The sequence below is a fragment of the Otolemur garnettii genome, unplaced genomic scaffold, assembly GCF_000181295.1.
Source record: "Otolemur garnettii isolate 467f Iridium unplaced genomic scaffold, OtoGar3 scaffold00029, whole genome shotgun sequence".
Classification (NCBI taxonomy): Eukaryota; Metazoa; Chordata; class Mammalia; order Primates; family Galagidae; genus Otolemur; species Otolemur garnettii.
This window is the reverse complement of record NW_003852424.1, coordinates 18,746,016-18,762,244: the sequence shown is the minus strand read 5'-3', so window position 1 is coordinate 18,762,244 and position 16,229 is coordinate 18,746,016. Positions and strand designations below refer to the sequence as shown.

General features: G+C 40.0%; 1 protein-coding gene and 1 non-coding gene across 2 annotated transcripts in view; both read right to left on the bottom strand.

Moving 5' to 3' along the window:
• Positions 1 to 3,671: 3,671 nt before the first annotated feature.
• On the bottom strand, positions 3,672 to 3,754 carry TRNAL-CAG. The gene has a single exon. It is a non-coding gene; the product is annotated as a tRNA-Leu (tRNA).
• An 11,113-nt stretch (positions 3,755 to 14,867) lies between these two features.
• BTN1A1 (butyrophilin subfamily 1 member A1) overlaps positions 14,868 to 16,229 on the bottom strand; it is a 45,909-nt gene continuing 44,547 nt past the window's right edge. The window contains exon 5 of the mRNA XM_023512644.1: positions 14,868 to 14,872. Within this exon, the coding sequence (XP_023368412.1) occupies positions 14,868 to 14,872 (5 nt within the window). The remainder of the gene's footprint in view (positions 14,873 to 16,229) is intronic.

Genomic DNA, 16,229 nt, shown 5'->3' with positions numbered 1-16,229 from the left:
CATTTGGACACTTAACCAAGACTGGGTGAACATAGAAGGAGGTTGGGGGATACTTGATAGAAGAAGTGGCACCTAAACTGAGCCTTGAGGGAGATATAGAACTTATCTAGGCAAGAGAGTGGGCCCAGGAAAATTGGAATAGTTGCTTTGGGGCAGAGGGAACAGAGTGTTTAACTAAAGGTGAGCAAGAGGATGTTCAGTTCAGATAAATGGAAGCAGTCAGGGGAGAGTATGTTGGCTCTTAAAACTTTTCTTTGGGCTCAGCACCTGTGGCTCAAGTGGCTAAGGCTCCAGCCACATACACCTAAGGTGGTGGGTTTGAATCCAGCCCTGGCCCCCCCAAACAACAATGAAAGCTGCAACCAAAAAATAGCCGGGCGTTGTGGTGGGTGCCTGTGGTCCCAGCTACTTGGGAGCCATAGGCAGGAGACTCGCTTGAGCCCAGGAGTTGGAGGTTGCTGTGAGCTGTGATGCCACCGCACTCTACCCAGGGGGACAGCTTGAGGCTCTGTCTCAAAAAAAAAAAAAAAAAGAAAAAGAAACTTTTCTTTGTCTGGAGATGACCATAGGCCCTAAGGCATCTTCATCAATATTGGGGCCTCATGAAGTCCACAGATAGACTTGACAATTGATAAGTGTCAAGCATCTTATGTTTTCTTTTAAAAAGACCATGCATTACCAAAGCAATATGGATAGAATTTGAATTTACAAGTTGTGAATTAAGCAGGGCCTCTAGCTGGGGTTCTCCTATAGACAGACAGAGTTAGAACAGACTGTTTCCCATTGCATACTAGATAGCAATGCTCATCTACTTGATTCATATTTATCTTTGTGCCAACCTGTCTACTTTTTAGGTCAGGAGCCAACAGCAGTGTATGACGGCTAATTTTGTGTATCAATTTGAGTGGTCCATGGGGTGTTCACATTAAACATTGTCTCTGTACGTATATATGTATGTATGTGTGTGTGTGTGTAAGAGAGAGAGAGTTAGTTTCCTAGTAAGGTTAGCATTTGAATCAGTAGACTCAGTAAAGTACATTGCCCTCCCCAAGGAGGCTGGGCATTGTCCCATTTGCTGACGGACTGAATAAAAGAAAAGTTGAAGAAGGAGAAATTTGCCCCTCTCCCCGAACCCCTGCTTGACATTTTATCTCATTTACTCCTGTTCTCAGAGTAGGGTTTATATCATCAGCTCCCTGGGTTCTCAGGCCTTGCACTCAGACTGAATTATACTTTTCTGGGTCTCCAGCTAGCAGAAGGCAGACTGTGGGATTTGTCAGCCTCCATTATTGTGTAAGCCAATTCTTCATCATCATCTCTCTCTCTCTCCTTCCAAATAGATATATAGATAGATATAGATACACATACACCAACAGATATAGATATAAATATAGATACACTGTCAGTTTTGTATCTTGGAAGGACCCTGACTAATACATGCAGGTACTCAATGATGACAAAAAATGCCATTTATGAGGCATTTAATATTTGTCAGGCTCTGTTCTAAGCATTTTATATATACTAAGTCATGCAATCCTCATAGTATACTGATGAGGTAAGGTATAATTATTCCCTCCCTTTTGAAGAAGAAGGCACCAAAGGGCAAGGTTGCAAAGTTAAGCTGTCTGGAAGGTTTTACATATAGCAAGTGGCAGAGTCCAGGAAGCCTGGATTGAATTGGACCAACCTGCTGACCTTCCAAGCACCTCTAAGTGCTTTTCCTACCACTCCAGCGGGTGTACCTATTTGCTAGTCCTTCCTTTCTCTTATGTTGCCATGGCTGAATCAGAGACTCCAAATCATGCTCAATTAGAGTATCAGGGTGGGTAGAAATGGAATGAATATGTAGCCACTTTGGCAATAAGGGAAAAACTTGTTTGTTATTTTCCAGCCTCGTTGAAGATGATCTTTCTAGGATAATTCACTTTCCTTTCAGTATATGCATGAATCTTTTTGCGAGTTTTGAGAAATGTGTAAGAGAGGGAGAGAGCAGAATGATTTTGAATGTCAATGATCAAAAAGCAGATTCACCCAATATTCTGTCTTTGTAACTTGATGTTAGATTAAATTGGTTTTTTTTTTTAAAGGAATAGTGAGAAGATTTTGGTCACTCAAGGGTTTTGATTATTTGCAGTAAATTATGAGTTCAAAATAGAAACATTGCCTATTAATGTTCGTAACTGTAGCTATAAATACTCAAGATGAAGAGACTGGACAGCAGGAAAATTGAATTTGAGGAATATTTCTGAAGATGTCCCTAAATATGAACTTCTTCCATGTGTTTAAATCATCTTCCCTGCATCTTAGGTCTTGTATTGAATAGCAAAATTAGTAGATTGTCAGACCTTTATGACCTGAAGTTCATTCCTGCTGTATCTCAAGGACAATCTTACACAGCTCCATAATGAAAAATGTAGGAAGATGTTCATTAATAGAACTTTGATTTCTAGTGGCAAAACATTGCTGGGAGAGTCATTCCTGGGGGAGTGGGTGACCTCACATTGCAGACCTCTATGAAGCAACTAAAAGCAGTTGGTCTAAAGGTGGTTTAGATGGACACATAGCAACATAGCTGAAAACTGTGGTGCCAAAGGACTAAAGTGAAAATAGAATGGGATCAATGACACAGTGCCACTTACCTAAACTAAAAATGCATACTGGAAAGTGTAGAGGGTATGGGGTGGGGGTGGAGCTCAGCGGGAGGGAGGATAAGGAGGGTATAATTAATAGGTACAAAAATACAGTTAGAAAGAATAAGATCTAATATTTGGAGCATAATAGGGCAATTATAGTTAGCAATAGTTTATTATATATTTCAAAATAAGTAAGAGTGGAATCATAGTATCTGAACAATAAGAAATGAGAAATGCTTGAGGTGACAGATATCGAGTTACCCTGATTTGACCATTGCACATTGTATGTTTGTATCAAAATATCACATGTACCCCAGTAAGATATACAACTAGCATGGATCTATAATAACTTAAAATTTTGTTTAAAAACTGCATGCATCCAAACCAATAACACATATTCTACAAAAACATAATGAAAGAAAGAGATGCCCTTTCCAGTGATTTCTTACAGGGAGTAGTGAAGGAGCAGGGTGGGGGAATAAAACTAACAAAAAGGAGTTAAAATGGAATCTATACATGAACAAAACCAAAGGAGGGCCTTGAAGACATCAATAATTATGATGAGACATGAACCGAAGGGTAACATTCATTCTAGTCTGCATGTGAAGGAAAGAGAGATAGAGACAGCTAGAGACAGAGAAACAGGGAAGGAGATGAGACTAAAATCAGTAGTTTTTGAATTATAAGTATCAATTATCAGTATTTTCTGAGTACAGATTGCCATTATCCCAGAACTGGAATAATTAATAATAATTTAATAATTAATAAATTAATCTAAAAAATAAATTAAAAAAATTAATCATTGGGCAGCGCCTGTGGCTCAGTGGAGTGGGGCGCTAGCCCCATCTGCCGGAGGTGGTGGTTTCAAACCCAGCCTCAGTCAAAAACTGCAAAAAAAATTAATCATTGAATTATTCTTTGAGTACAAACTACCTCGGAAAATTTACTTTTTAGAAAAAAGTAATTATTCTTAGATGGATATAAAGGAAAAGGTAGTTACCATAAACCTTAATTCACATGTGGGAAAAAATACACAGCTGTCAGGAGTGGGATTCGAACCCACGCCTCCAGGGGAGACTGCGACCTGAACGCAGCGCCTTAGACCGCTCGGCCATCCTGACCCGCCGGTAGAAAAGACAGTTTAATACTTATTTCTGGGTTTATCTAAAAGCTGTTTTGTTTTCGTTATTTGTTTCCTCTAACATTTGGAAATTAGCATTTCATCGACCGCAAGCAGTGCAGAGGGCTGTGGCGGGCGGGGCGGCGGATGTGAGCCATCTCAGGACTGAGAACTGGGAAGAAAAAGGTTATTTACTCCCTATTCTCGACTGAATTCTAGTTAAAATAATGGCACCCATTTTGAGTTCAAAATCACAAGAATGACTTGCTTAAATTTATTCTTAAATTTACACTTATTCTCAGGAGAAGTTTTTAGGTTTATTCCAATTTTTGCTGGATCTAGGGGCTCGCTAAGCCTGCCCATCCTTTGTGTTGTTTTAAATCTTGCAGCTGATGGTTGCTCTTCGGAGGGGTGTCGGAAAGCTGGCTTGTCTTGCTTCTTGATCTGAGTTTATGGAGCTGTACAATGAGGATTTGTGCCCTTTTCTGTGTGGATGTTATATTGTAATAAAAACTTTAAAACTCAAACCAAAAATAAACCGGTAAGTAGTTTCTGTATCTACTAAACCCAGAAGTCAGAAGTAACCTAAATGAAATTTTATTAGCAGGGGTTGTCAATCAGGATGCTATAGTCAGGTTCCCTGACATCGTAGAAACTCAAATTTCAAACAACCGGAAATAGTCAACTGCTTGGAGGATCTTAGGTAAGTAATTTTGCCTCTGTGGACCTTAGAAATAGCGTTCTTAGACACCTTCCAGTTTCATCGTGAGTTCAATTGATAAAATACAATGCTTAATCCCTTAAATTAAGTATTAAATCCCCATTCCCAGGGAACCAGTTAGATGCAAATTCTCACTCCCAGGCAGTGCTATTGAATCAGAAGTTTTGCTATTTACAATTTGGTGACTATAGTTACTAACAATAGTATTGGATACCTGAAAATTGCTAAGAGAGTAGATTCTAAATGTTCTCACCACAAAAAAAGATAAATATGTGATGATGTAATGGACATGTTACTTAGCTGGATTTAACCTTTCCATAATATTATGTGTACACATAACAAAACATTTTATACATCACAAATACATGTAATCTTTATTTGTCGATTTATTAAATAAATAAGTTTGGGGGATAGAGGCTCACAAGTATGTGTTTAACAAGCCTTCCACATGATTCTGAGGCAAGAAGGTTTCAGAAATGCAGGCTTATAAAGTACAATAACCCTGTAATTCTTAACAGAGAAACTGTCCTAACATTAGCATGATGTAAGGTATAAAAGCACATGGATAACGTAGAGTGACCAGACGTCCCACTTTTGGCGGGACAGTCCCGATTTTTAACAATTTGTCCTGCGTCTGGCGGTGTTTTAAAAAAGTCCCAATTTTAATGCATGAAGGGGCGGGAGAACAGTAAGGGAATATTCGGTTTTCGGCTGCTATGTGGCTATTTCACCAGGATACGAGTTTTATATTATTTTTGTTAATTTTATAATGTTAAACTGTAATAATAACAAATAATTGTTGAGAAGTGATTATCAAGAACTGCTTATCAAAGTTTGCATTGTTGTCAGCCCGCCTCCCCCCCACCCTGTCAATGGTGTCCCGCTTTACCAATGTTAAAATCTGGTCACCTTAGGATAATGCCTTTTGTAATACCTTAGGAAAGTGGTTCTTTCTTGGGGACATTTTTAAATATACTAACATCTTCCCCATCCAGCACCAATTAAATCAGAGTATTTGGGAGTGTCACCTGGCAATTGTATTTTTTAAGGTTCCTAACCCCTAGGTGATTTTTTTTTTCACATTTTAAAATCAGGTTGTCTTTTTATTATTGAGTTGTAAGAGTTCTTTATATATTATGGCAATAAGTCCTTTACCAGATATATGATTTGAAAATATTTTTAATCACCCCTAGGTGATTTTAATATACACACAGGTTTGAGACCACCCTTTTAAGTTTTGTTTGTTTGTTTGAAACATAGATTCCCTTTTGCCCTTGGTAGAGTGCTGTGGCCTCATAACAGCAACCTCAAACTCTTGGGCTCAAGTGATCCTCCTGCCTAAGGCTCCAGAATAGCTGGAATTATAGGCATGGGCTATAACACCCAGCTAGTTTTAGAGATGGGGTCTTGCTCTTGCTCAGGCTGGTCTGGAACTCCTGAGCTCAAGCAATCCATTTGCCTCAGCTTCCCAGAGTACAGGCATGAGCCACCACACCCAGTCTTGTTTTAAGGTTTAACTTTAGAGAAAATTTGAATCTTTCTATGAAGGGGGAAGATCTGGCCACATTCAAAAAAGTGTTCAAGCCTATGTGTACAGGGTTCTAGTGCAAAATATTTGTAAAACGTGGAGCAAAGTAACCAAAAGTACAGTTTATAATGGTTTTTTTTTTTATTTTCCCCCACCCCCACCCCATGCATCCCTGAAGTCTAGTTTGTGCATGTGTGCCCACACAAGGGTTTCTGAATTTGAATTACTGGAGATAGCCAGAGAGGACCACACATACACAAAAAGTGTTCCCTAGTGCCTGGAATGATAGAGTCCACCCTTTTGGGGAGATAACATGGAAACAGTCTCCTGAGAATATTAAAATTCAATTATTGAAATGATTATGTGGGAGGACTTCACACAAATGCCCATCTCAAGGATGCAGACAACCTTTTTGAGTTCCAGGCATCCAAAATCCAGTATCATCATATGATAAAACCAGAGAATGAACCTAGTAACGTAAAGGACAGAGAAAGAGAAAAATCCCCAGCTTCTCAGCTTTATGAGAAGATTTATTAACCAACAGGTGCAATACTTTCACCTCTTTATTCACAAAGTTGATCTTTTATGAAAGCATATACCAAACAATAATGAGCAAGAGGAAGAGATCATGAGGAATTTGAACTACAAGAGAATGGACACACACACACATACACACACTTGATATATATATATATATATAAATACACATATATACATACATATGTGTGTGTATATATATATATATATATATCTCACTCTGGAAGGCTGAGGCAGGTGGATTGCTTGAGCTCAAGAGTTGGATATCAGCCTGAGCAAGAGAGAAATCCCTAAAAATAGACAAACTAGATGGTACTCCAGCTACTGGGGATGCTGAAGCAACGGGATCATTCTACTCAGGGTGACAGAGTGAGACTCTGTCTAAAAACAAAACAAAACATAAATTTGGTTCAGAAAGACCCACATGTGACCTCTGCTGCTTACTGTGTGACCTTGCCTAAGTTACTTAATTTCTCTGAACCCTAAGCACTTCATGTTTAAAATGGGAATAATATAGTAATTATGTATAGGCTGTTTTTTGAGGTAATTAGGTTAATACATGCAAGTTCTTAATTCTACATCTGGCACCCTAAATTATAGTTACTATTATTAGCTTTTTTTGGTAACTAGCTACAATAAGCACACCTCTTTCACTGTTGAAGGGCTTCTCAAGGCCATCAGTGGGAGACCATGAAGAATAATAAATACTGGAAGCTGGAGTGTCTGATAAAGTTGCTCCTTTAACTCAAGTCCTTAGGCCTGAAGGAAAATGCCAGCTCAGTTTCCCAATAAAAAATAACATAGCTCTCTAACAAAAGAGAAGGAAAAAAAGGCCCAATTTTAAAACAATATTTTTGGCTTTGGCTTGCCATCTGTAGCTCAGCAGCTGGGGCACCAGCCACATACATGGGGTTGGTGGGTTCTAACCTGGCCAGGACCTGCCAAACAACAATGACATCTACAACAAAAAAAATAGCCAGGTGTTGTGGCAAGCACCTGTTGTCCCAGCTACTTGGGAGGCGGAAGCAGGAGACTCGCTTGAGCCCAGGAGTTGGAGGTTGCGGTGAGCTGTAATGCCACGGCCCTCTGCCCAGGGGGACAGCTTGAGGCTCTGTCTCAAAAAAAAAAAAAAAAAAAAGAAATCTCCTTGAGGTAGGTTGCACATACCCACCCTGACCCTGACCTCCAAATCAGTTCCAAACTTTCCTGAACTTTGAACTGTTGATTGATATTTACCGAGCAACTAATATGTCCCAGACATTTATTTATAAAAAAGGATGCAGACAAAATCCCACTCTGTGGATCCTCACTTCTGTGAGATAATAAAAGAAAACAGTATGTCTATGGATTCAAGTAGTGATCAGTCCTTTTAAGAAAAATAGTGCAGGGTGAAGGGTCACAGAGTAGAAAAGTAGGGCTGGGACTTTTGGGAGGGTGGGTGGAGAAAGTATTTGAGCAGAAAACTGAAGGAAATGATGGCTGAGACTACTACTGAGCTCAGTAGGCTGAGCCCTACTGAGAAAAGTAGGGCTGGGACTTTTACAGAGGGTGGGTGGAGAAAGTATTTGAGCAGAAAACTGAAGGAAATGATGGCTGAGACATACGCATACCCAGGGAACAGGTAGAGGGCACAGCAAGGGCAAGGGACTTGAGGACAGAATGAAGGAGTAACAAAGGCCTTCCATCTCTAGAGAAGATGGAAGAGGGCATGAGAAAATATTCAATTGCAGAAGTAGCCAAAGGCCAGATGGTAGAAGTAGGGCCTGAATTTTATCCTCAGTATATGGGAAAGTCACTGGAGAATTTTATTGACATAATCTGATTTATCTTTAAAAACAATACTCTGACCATTTTATGGCTAGGTGACCATAGAGGCAACAGTTGAAGCAGAAGCTGTATTAAAAATCCATGTAAGAAATTACGATCATTGACTCTCTAGCTGATAGTAAAGGATGAGAAAAGCGCTTACATCCAGGATATAGTTTGAAGGCATAACTGACAAGATTTACTAATACTTTGGAGGTGGGAAATGAGATAAAAGAAATAATTCTTTCTTATAATTTATGCTTATGTTTTTGTCTCAATAAAATGAATGACTAATAGAGCCATGAATGGTAAAGGGGAAGATGAATTAAGGGGTAATTAGCCAGAGGGAATTCAGAGCTATACTTGGACCTGTTAAATTTAAGGTGCCTATTAGTTTTCCCAGTGGAGATGGTGAGGAAACAATAGGATATGTAAGATCAGCCCAGAGGACGCTTTGGGGCCAGAGACACTGATTTAGGTGTTGTGAGCAAGTAGGTGAGAATTAGTATGGTAGACAGAGAAAAGAATGCAGTTTTCAGCAAATTCTTGAAAGGATTAAAAGGCTCCAGACAGAACTATGACTCAACAACTTTAACAATATAACACTATTTTACAATGGTTGTTAAAGCCATTGTCCTGGCACTTGGTCATCTTCCACTGCTGTTTGAATGCAACTGGTGACTTCCCTGACTTCCCTCTCTTACAAGATCATGAGGCCAAATTGTCGTGCAGTCCGATACAAGGATCTTTCTTTGGCAATAGGGTGATGTTTTGTTAACTCTCTTACCTCTTGTAACACAGGATTTGCTCAGTTTAGAGCAGTGATTTCCAACTGGTATGCTGTGATAGGATCTTAGGTGTGCCATGAAAGTTTTAAAACATCATTGATTAAATTATTTTTGAAAGAAGTTCAGAGCACAGTAAGTATATTCTTTGCTTTAATCTTTTTTTTTTTTTGATCAACATAATTTAAGTGTACTGCGGAAGTTTAACTATAGGTTCAAGTGTGCCAAGAAATAAAAAAGGTTGAAAAACTCTGGTCTAGAGGACTGTGTGAAGGTCATTACCTGAACAATGGAGTCAAATGTCTTGGGGTCAAATCTCTGTTCTGCTACTCTCCAGAAGATGATACAAGCCATCTCATCTCCCTGCATCTGAGTCTTTTTACCTGGTACCTATCTACCACATAGGGGACTGAAAATTGACATGAATTACTGCATGCAAAGCACATAGAACAAGAACGGACACATTCAGTTGTCCCACAAATGCATTTTGCACAATGATCAAAATTTGGGGAATATCTATTGATGTGTTCTTGGAACATCAGCTGAGATCTTCTGCCCCATGTAGATACATAATATTTTTAAAAGTACCAATCTAGTCTGTTCTCAAACTTCAAAGTACAAACTTCAGATGTTGTTAAAATGCAGTTTCTGATTCAAGAGGACTAGGGTAAGGCTCAAGGTTCTGTGGTTCTATAAGCTGGCCCAGACCAGCATGAGTAGCAATGTTCTAAGTGTGCACAGGATCCCTATGTAGTGCTCCCAACTAGAGTGGTCAACCAGTCCTTTGGGATATGGTTGCTCAGTTCCTTCATCTCTCCTTCCCTTGGGAGGCTCTTGGTACCATGTCAGGTACTTTTACAAACACTGGGTAACTTGACCACAAGTTCTTGTGACCTTGTCAGTTAATAAGAAATGCCAGTTTAAATATATTCATTAAAATGGCCTAGACAGGGAATTCTCAGCCCCTTACTATGGCATTAAGAGTCATTTGGGAGATATACTCCTTAGGATCTAGCTTCAGTCGTATGTAAAACAATTTCAAAATAATTGTAGCTTAAACAAGATAGAAAGAAACTTATTTGTCTCTCATCAAAAAAAATCAATCTAATATAGAGGCTCTACTTTATGAAATCATCTGGGACCCCGGCTCCATCTGTCTTAAGGTTGGGTTGTTACCTGCATCTCCATGTCCAAAATGAACCCCTCATGCACAGTCCAAGCAAAAAGACGTAAAGAAGGGAAAGCCAGATGTGTGTGCCTTGAAAGATGCAACCCCAAACCTACCCGGCTCACTTGCTTTTGCATACCTCTTGCCAGAACATTATCTTTGGGTACATATAGATACAAAGGAGGCTGGGAAATGTCATCTTTATTCTGGGTAGCCATGTGTACAGATAAAATTTGGGAGTCCTAACATTACAAGAGAAGGCAAGATGAATTTGATATCTACCAGTCTCTGTCACATAGGATAAAATAAGGACCTTGATTCTAAAGAAGGCATCAAAATGATAACCAGTTCTGTCTTTTACTTTCATATGTGTGTCTCTCTATTTTCCATTAATTCACATAGGCTTCTTAAATTCTTTTTTATGTCCATCTCAGCTACCACTTTGTACCACACAGAGTTCAACCTGCTGTGAAACCCACTCTCTAAAAAGCAATTAGTTTAAATCCATTCAAATAGATAATACTCTTTTTTTTTTTTAAAGGAAAGGATAGGATAGGCTAACACCTGTAATCCTAGCACTCTCAGAGGCAGAGGCAAGAGGATTGTTTGAGCTCAGGAGTTGGAGATCAATCTAAGCAAGAGAGAGAGAGAGAGAGACACCCTGTCTCTATTATGAATAGAAAAATTAGCCAGGTGTTGTGGCAGGCACATGTAGTCTCAGATACTTGAGAGGCTGAGGCAAGATGATCACTTGAACTCAGGAATTTGAGGTTGCTGTGAGCTAGGCTAACACCAATTCTAGCCTGGGCAACACAGTGACACTCTGCTTCACAAAAAAAGGAAAGAAAGAAAGAAAAAAGGAGATAATAAACCCAAATGTTGGCATTGATCATAATGGAGTAATGAGCTTTTGGACCATTTTTACTTTAAAAAATAAACTTCATATATTTTTAAGAAAATAAGTTATTTCTATTTTCAAATAATAAAATGAGAGACAAGAGTAAAAGTATATAGTTGGAAGTGAGCTGTCAAGTACCCTGGCAAGTGGGAGATTTGAGGAGATATGAGTGCTATGGAGAAGAGACATGAATTGAGACATGCCAAGAAATGGCAGGGAAGAGCTGTTGTTGATTAGTGGGGAGGGAAGATGTTCAATTATTTTTCTCTGGCTGAGTGTCTGGATATCAGTCTCTGTTAAATAAAGGCAGGCACCTGTACCATTTTGACAGCCGGAGTTGGCATTTGGCAGTGTGAAATGAAATCAGCTATTATTATTTTAATGGCATTTGAACTTTTAGTCTGAATTTTAGTTGCTGGGTAGAAAGGCTTTTGCTTCTGGTTTAAAAGGAAAATGAGACATTAGCAAATACTTCTGTTAGTTTTGGTGTTTTTGAAATTGTAGTATCACTGACTCTGCCTCTGGTGACTAAGATAGGCTTTTGAAAAACATTGGCTGGCAGTGGTAAATTCTTGTCTTTTAGAAGAGTTGGAAAGCCAGAACTACTGGGACTGATGTAGCATAGTTCCCATAGCTGATGCCAGCTGGACAGGGAGCCGCAGGCAGGTTCTTAGCTGCATTAGATAAATCTCACTCTGGTGCCCCGGCTGGTGTGCTGTACCCTCAAGTCTAGCTCACAGCAACCTCAAACTCCTAGGCTCAAGAAATCCTCCTGCCAAAGGCCTCCAGAGTAACTGGGACTACAGATGTCTGCCACAATGCCTGGATAATATTTTCTATTTTTTAGTAGAGATGCAGTCTTCCTCTTGCTCAGACTGGTCTCAAATTCCTGAGCTCAAGTGATCCTCCCGCTTGAGCCTCCCACAGTGCTAGGATTACATATGTGAGCCACCATGCTGGGCCTGCTTTGGAGAATTTTAATATTACATAGATAGATACTAGATTAAAAAACAAGTGCAAGGATAATTGCAATGTGTCCTAAAAGTGTTAGAGTGGTGTTTATTTTCCTAATGTATCAGAATTTGCATGGATTAAGAGTGATTTCTCTTAGTTCCTTCTCAAGTCTCCTCTTGCCTCTTCTTGGGATCCAAGATTCATCCAAATATCCCTTTAACGCAGCAGACTTTACCCTTGATTCTCTCAAACCCTATTTTGCAAATAAACACTGACTGGTTTGTAGGAGAATGAACACCATGCTTATAAGAATTGTCACTGGTTCTTGAGCCAAATGCTGAGAGCAGGACAGGCCTAGGGATGTTTTGCAGCTTGAGGACAAGCCCTCAAGCAACTTAGTGCTCTAATGAAATGAGATTGGTTGTTCATTAGTAAGCAGGTGCTGCACCTTGAGCATGTGTGGTGCTTGAGGGTGGGGGTCAAGCCCATGGGGAGAAAGAGCCGGTAGCTATCCTTAAGCACGTAGCCCTTGTATGGGATTACTGGGTACTCCCCACACCTGTTATAGACTATTTCGATAAAAAGCCACTGAGAAGGTTACTCAAGACTCCCCTGCACCTCTGGTGAGCCTCACCTTTTGCAAGCTTGTACTTTCAATCCGCCTACTGGCTGTTACCTGTGTGTGGTGCTGGCGACATGGCGGCTCCGACACTGGTTTATTATAAGGGATATTACAAAGAATACAGGTGGACAGCCAGATAAAAGAGATGCCTAGGGCCTGGTGTGTGGGGAGGGGCACACAGCCTTCATGCCCTCTCTTTGGACATGCCACCCTCCAAGAACCTCTGTGTATTTAGCTGCCCAAAAGTTTCCTAAATATTTTTAAAATATGTTTGAGCTATTTTTTTTGGACTATATTTTTCTTAGACTTTGTAAAAATACAATTGGAATACAAATGAAAACTTTTGTTTAAAGTCACACTGACTACATTTCAAACATGAATGCTTTCTTTCAAAAATGAATAATTTTAAAGTAGGAATAAATGATATTTTTTTCCCAAGGGTACAGTGTCAGGTAAGCAGCTCAAGTCAGGTGGTGATTGAGGAATGGTCAAAGGTAGGAAGGAGGACATGAGGACCGTTGTTTGCTGGGGGGTTTCTGAAACGATAGAGGAAGGAACCCTTTTGTTTGGTTCCGTAGGCACAGGCCCTGGAACCAGTAGAGGGCAGCATGCTAAATTGTATTTTTCTTCTCCCATTCCTCTCTATGCCTAAGAATCTGAGCCAGAGGGTTTCACCCTGGTAGTATTCTAAACATTGCAACCTCTAGATTAACTTAGTTTATCCTCCTGCCCAGTAGTCATTGGTTCAGTGAAAGACGTCTTAGACAGCTACAGTAAGGACACCTGCCTTTGAATGCTGGCTAGGAGACATCATATGTGCCTTTAACCATATCACTTCATTTCTCTTTTCTTTTTCATTTCCTAATCTCTGGAATGAGTGATTTGAAATAAATTTTAACAATCACTTCTCATCCTAAAGTTCAGTTACATTTTTCTCTTAGTTCCTTTCCAGAGTACAACTTGTTGTGGTCTTGATTTATAAGTTTGTATACAGATTCATTTTACAGTCATTTAGTAATACATCAATGGAAATATGATTATGCAGGTATTATTATCTAGGTGTTGAACCCCATGTTAGTAGAAACACAACAAAACCAGAATGAAAACAAAATGGATGTGGGGTCTGGGAGTGAAAATGAGAAAAGGTGAATAATGGACTAGATTGTGGTTACATTTTGCTTAAACTATAGTGAATGTGATGATAACAGACCTGTCTGGTATTCAGAATTTCCACCTAAGAGAGAATGTTTGGTCTTCCTTTGGTCATGATCATCTGTGAAGTTTGTAGATAGATAGAACAGTTAGTTTTAGCTTAATTATGAGAAATATACTGTGGTACAATAATGGAAATAATGTTTTAGTGTGAAGATAGCTTGGAATCTGGAGGTCTTGTGGTTGGATTAGTAATATGTCTGATTTTGATGATTTCTCAGGAGAAGGCATACATATAAGATGATTTTCCCACCGCTTGGTGAACCTTTGGAGACTCACATTCTGTTCCTTTGGACAGCAGCAGGACTAGCTGAATTGCATTTCTATCCTCCCTATTTCTAATCCTCCCTTGGGGCAACAGAGGAGAAAGTGGGCTCATTGAACTACCAGAGTCTGCAAGCAGGAATACAGAGTCTCTCCTCAGGAACAATGATTTCCAAAGATCACCCATGATTTTTAATTTTTTTTTTTAATTACAAAGTACTACCATTAAAGATTGCCAAATATTTTCTCCTTCTGTAAAAGTACTATTAATTCAAATAGGTAGCTTTATTTACCTACACCACAGGGCAGGTACCATCATAGTAATAGAAATAGATTCACTACCCAAACAGGAGCTGAGGGTAGTCATTGGCACTGTGGCCTTTAGATAAGTAGCTGGATGCTTATTGGACACCAGCCCCTATGTCCTCCCACTCAGGATGGATCTTTGACCATAAAGAATGGCAAAAGCTTTGTCCAGCTTCATTCCCATTTATGTTCCTTTCCTCTGCTTTGTTTTATTCCAGTTTCATTTGGGGGGATTAAAAAAAAAAAAAAGGAAGATCCAGAGGCTACTTTCAGCAATCAGACAGATTTATTAGGTAAAGACCATGGGTAACATCTATCCTGAAGGGGGAAAAATACAATGGAAATGGAAGATGCCAATCTGGATACATCTGCAGTTCATTGGCAAGACAAACCACATGTATGTAGGAAAATGCTCAGAGGCAAAAACAAACAGGTGCAATCAGTCCAGCTGTGCTGAGCAATGGTGCAACACTCAGGGACCCTGAGGAGAAAAAGCATGTTTGGGAGCTGGGTGGGGATACAGTGAACATTAGCACAGTACAGAAATGGATGATAGTTGAAGCTAAGTGCTATTTGAGGGGTTTGAACATTAGGATGAAGGCTGAAGGGGCATGAGGCTGAGATGGTGGCTGATACAGTAGTGATATCATTGGATGTTTCCTGGGAATGCCTTTCAAGTGGAGACAGGCTAGATCAAAAGGAAGAGGAGAGCTAGAAATGTGGACTCAACAAATCGAGGTTGGAATGACCTCCAGGCAAGGGAGAAATGGAAGGGGGCAGAGAGAGGAATGGGGCTTAAGGAAAGACTGTATAGACAACTGTTGAGTTTTGTACAAAATTCTCTCCTCTATCACACTTCTGTTGGACCCTCCAGGCCTGCTCATCTCTGCCAACAGCTCAGCTCCCACAGAAGTAGGGCCAGTCTCCTCTATTCTATAGGACATGGCCTAGAAAATTTGAGATATGGACCCTAAAAACTCTAAGGGTAGGACAGATATTCTTTCTGGGCCTGGGTTTAGCTCACTTTCCTCTGTCATTATATCTCCTCCAAGTTCCTTTATGGAATTTTGACCTGAGACTGTCTTTTCCCACCACCCTTTGGGTTTTCTTCCCAAAAACTGTTCATCCATATACCCCTATTTTGGACATGAAAACATTTCTGCCACAACCCATGCCACCATAGCTGGTCTTAATCCCTTCCTTAGTTATCCTTTGAGTTTGTTCCAAGTCCTTCTGCATAGGTTCTGGCCTTAAAGGATAGATCACTAGAAGCAGCTTCAGAGTCACTTCTCCATCCCCCAAATATTTGTACAGAAACAAATTAGGATGGTCCTACTCCCTACTCTCCCTAAGCAGAAGCAATGCAAGCTTCACACAATGAATTAATCTCTACCCAACAGGAAGAAACAGGAGTTGGGTGAGGCTCAGAATGGAAGAGAGAGGTAAGAACAGAGGAAAACAACTGAGCTAGGATACTCCTTAAGGTGCCTCTTGCCTGGATGGCTTGGGGATTAGCTCAGAATGGAAAGTGTCTGTAACCTGTGAGTCCTCCCCCATGGGGTACAAGGCGATCTCCTTTGAAAGGTCCTGGGCACTGTCCATGACTGTGACCACCTCAGGCCCATCAGCAAGTGGGCAGATGGTCAGGGGCTTGTCACCAGAGGACCAAAGGCAA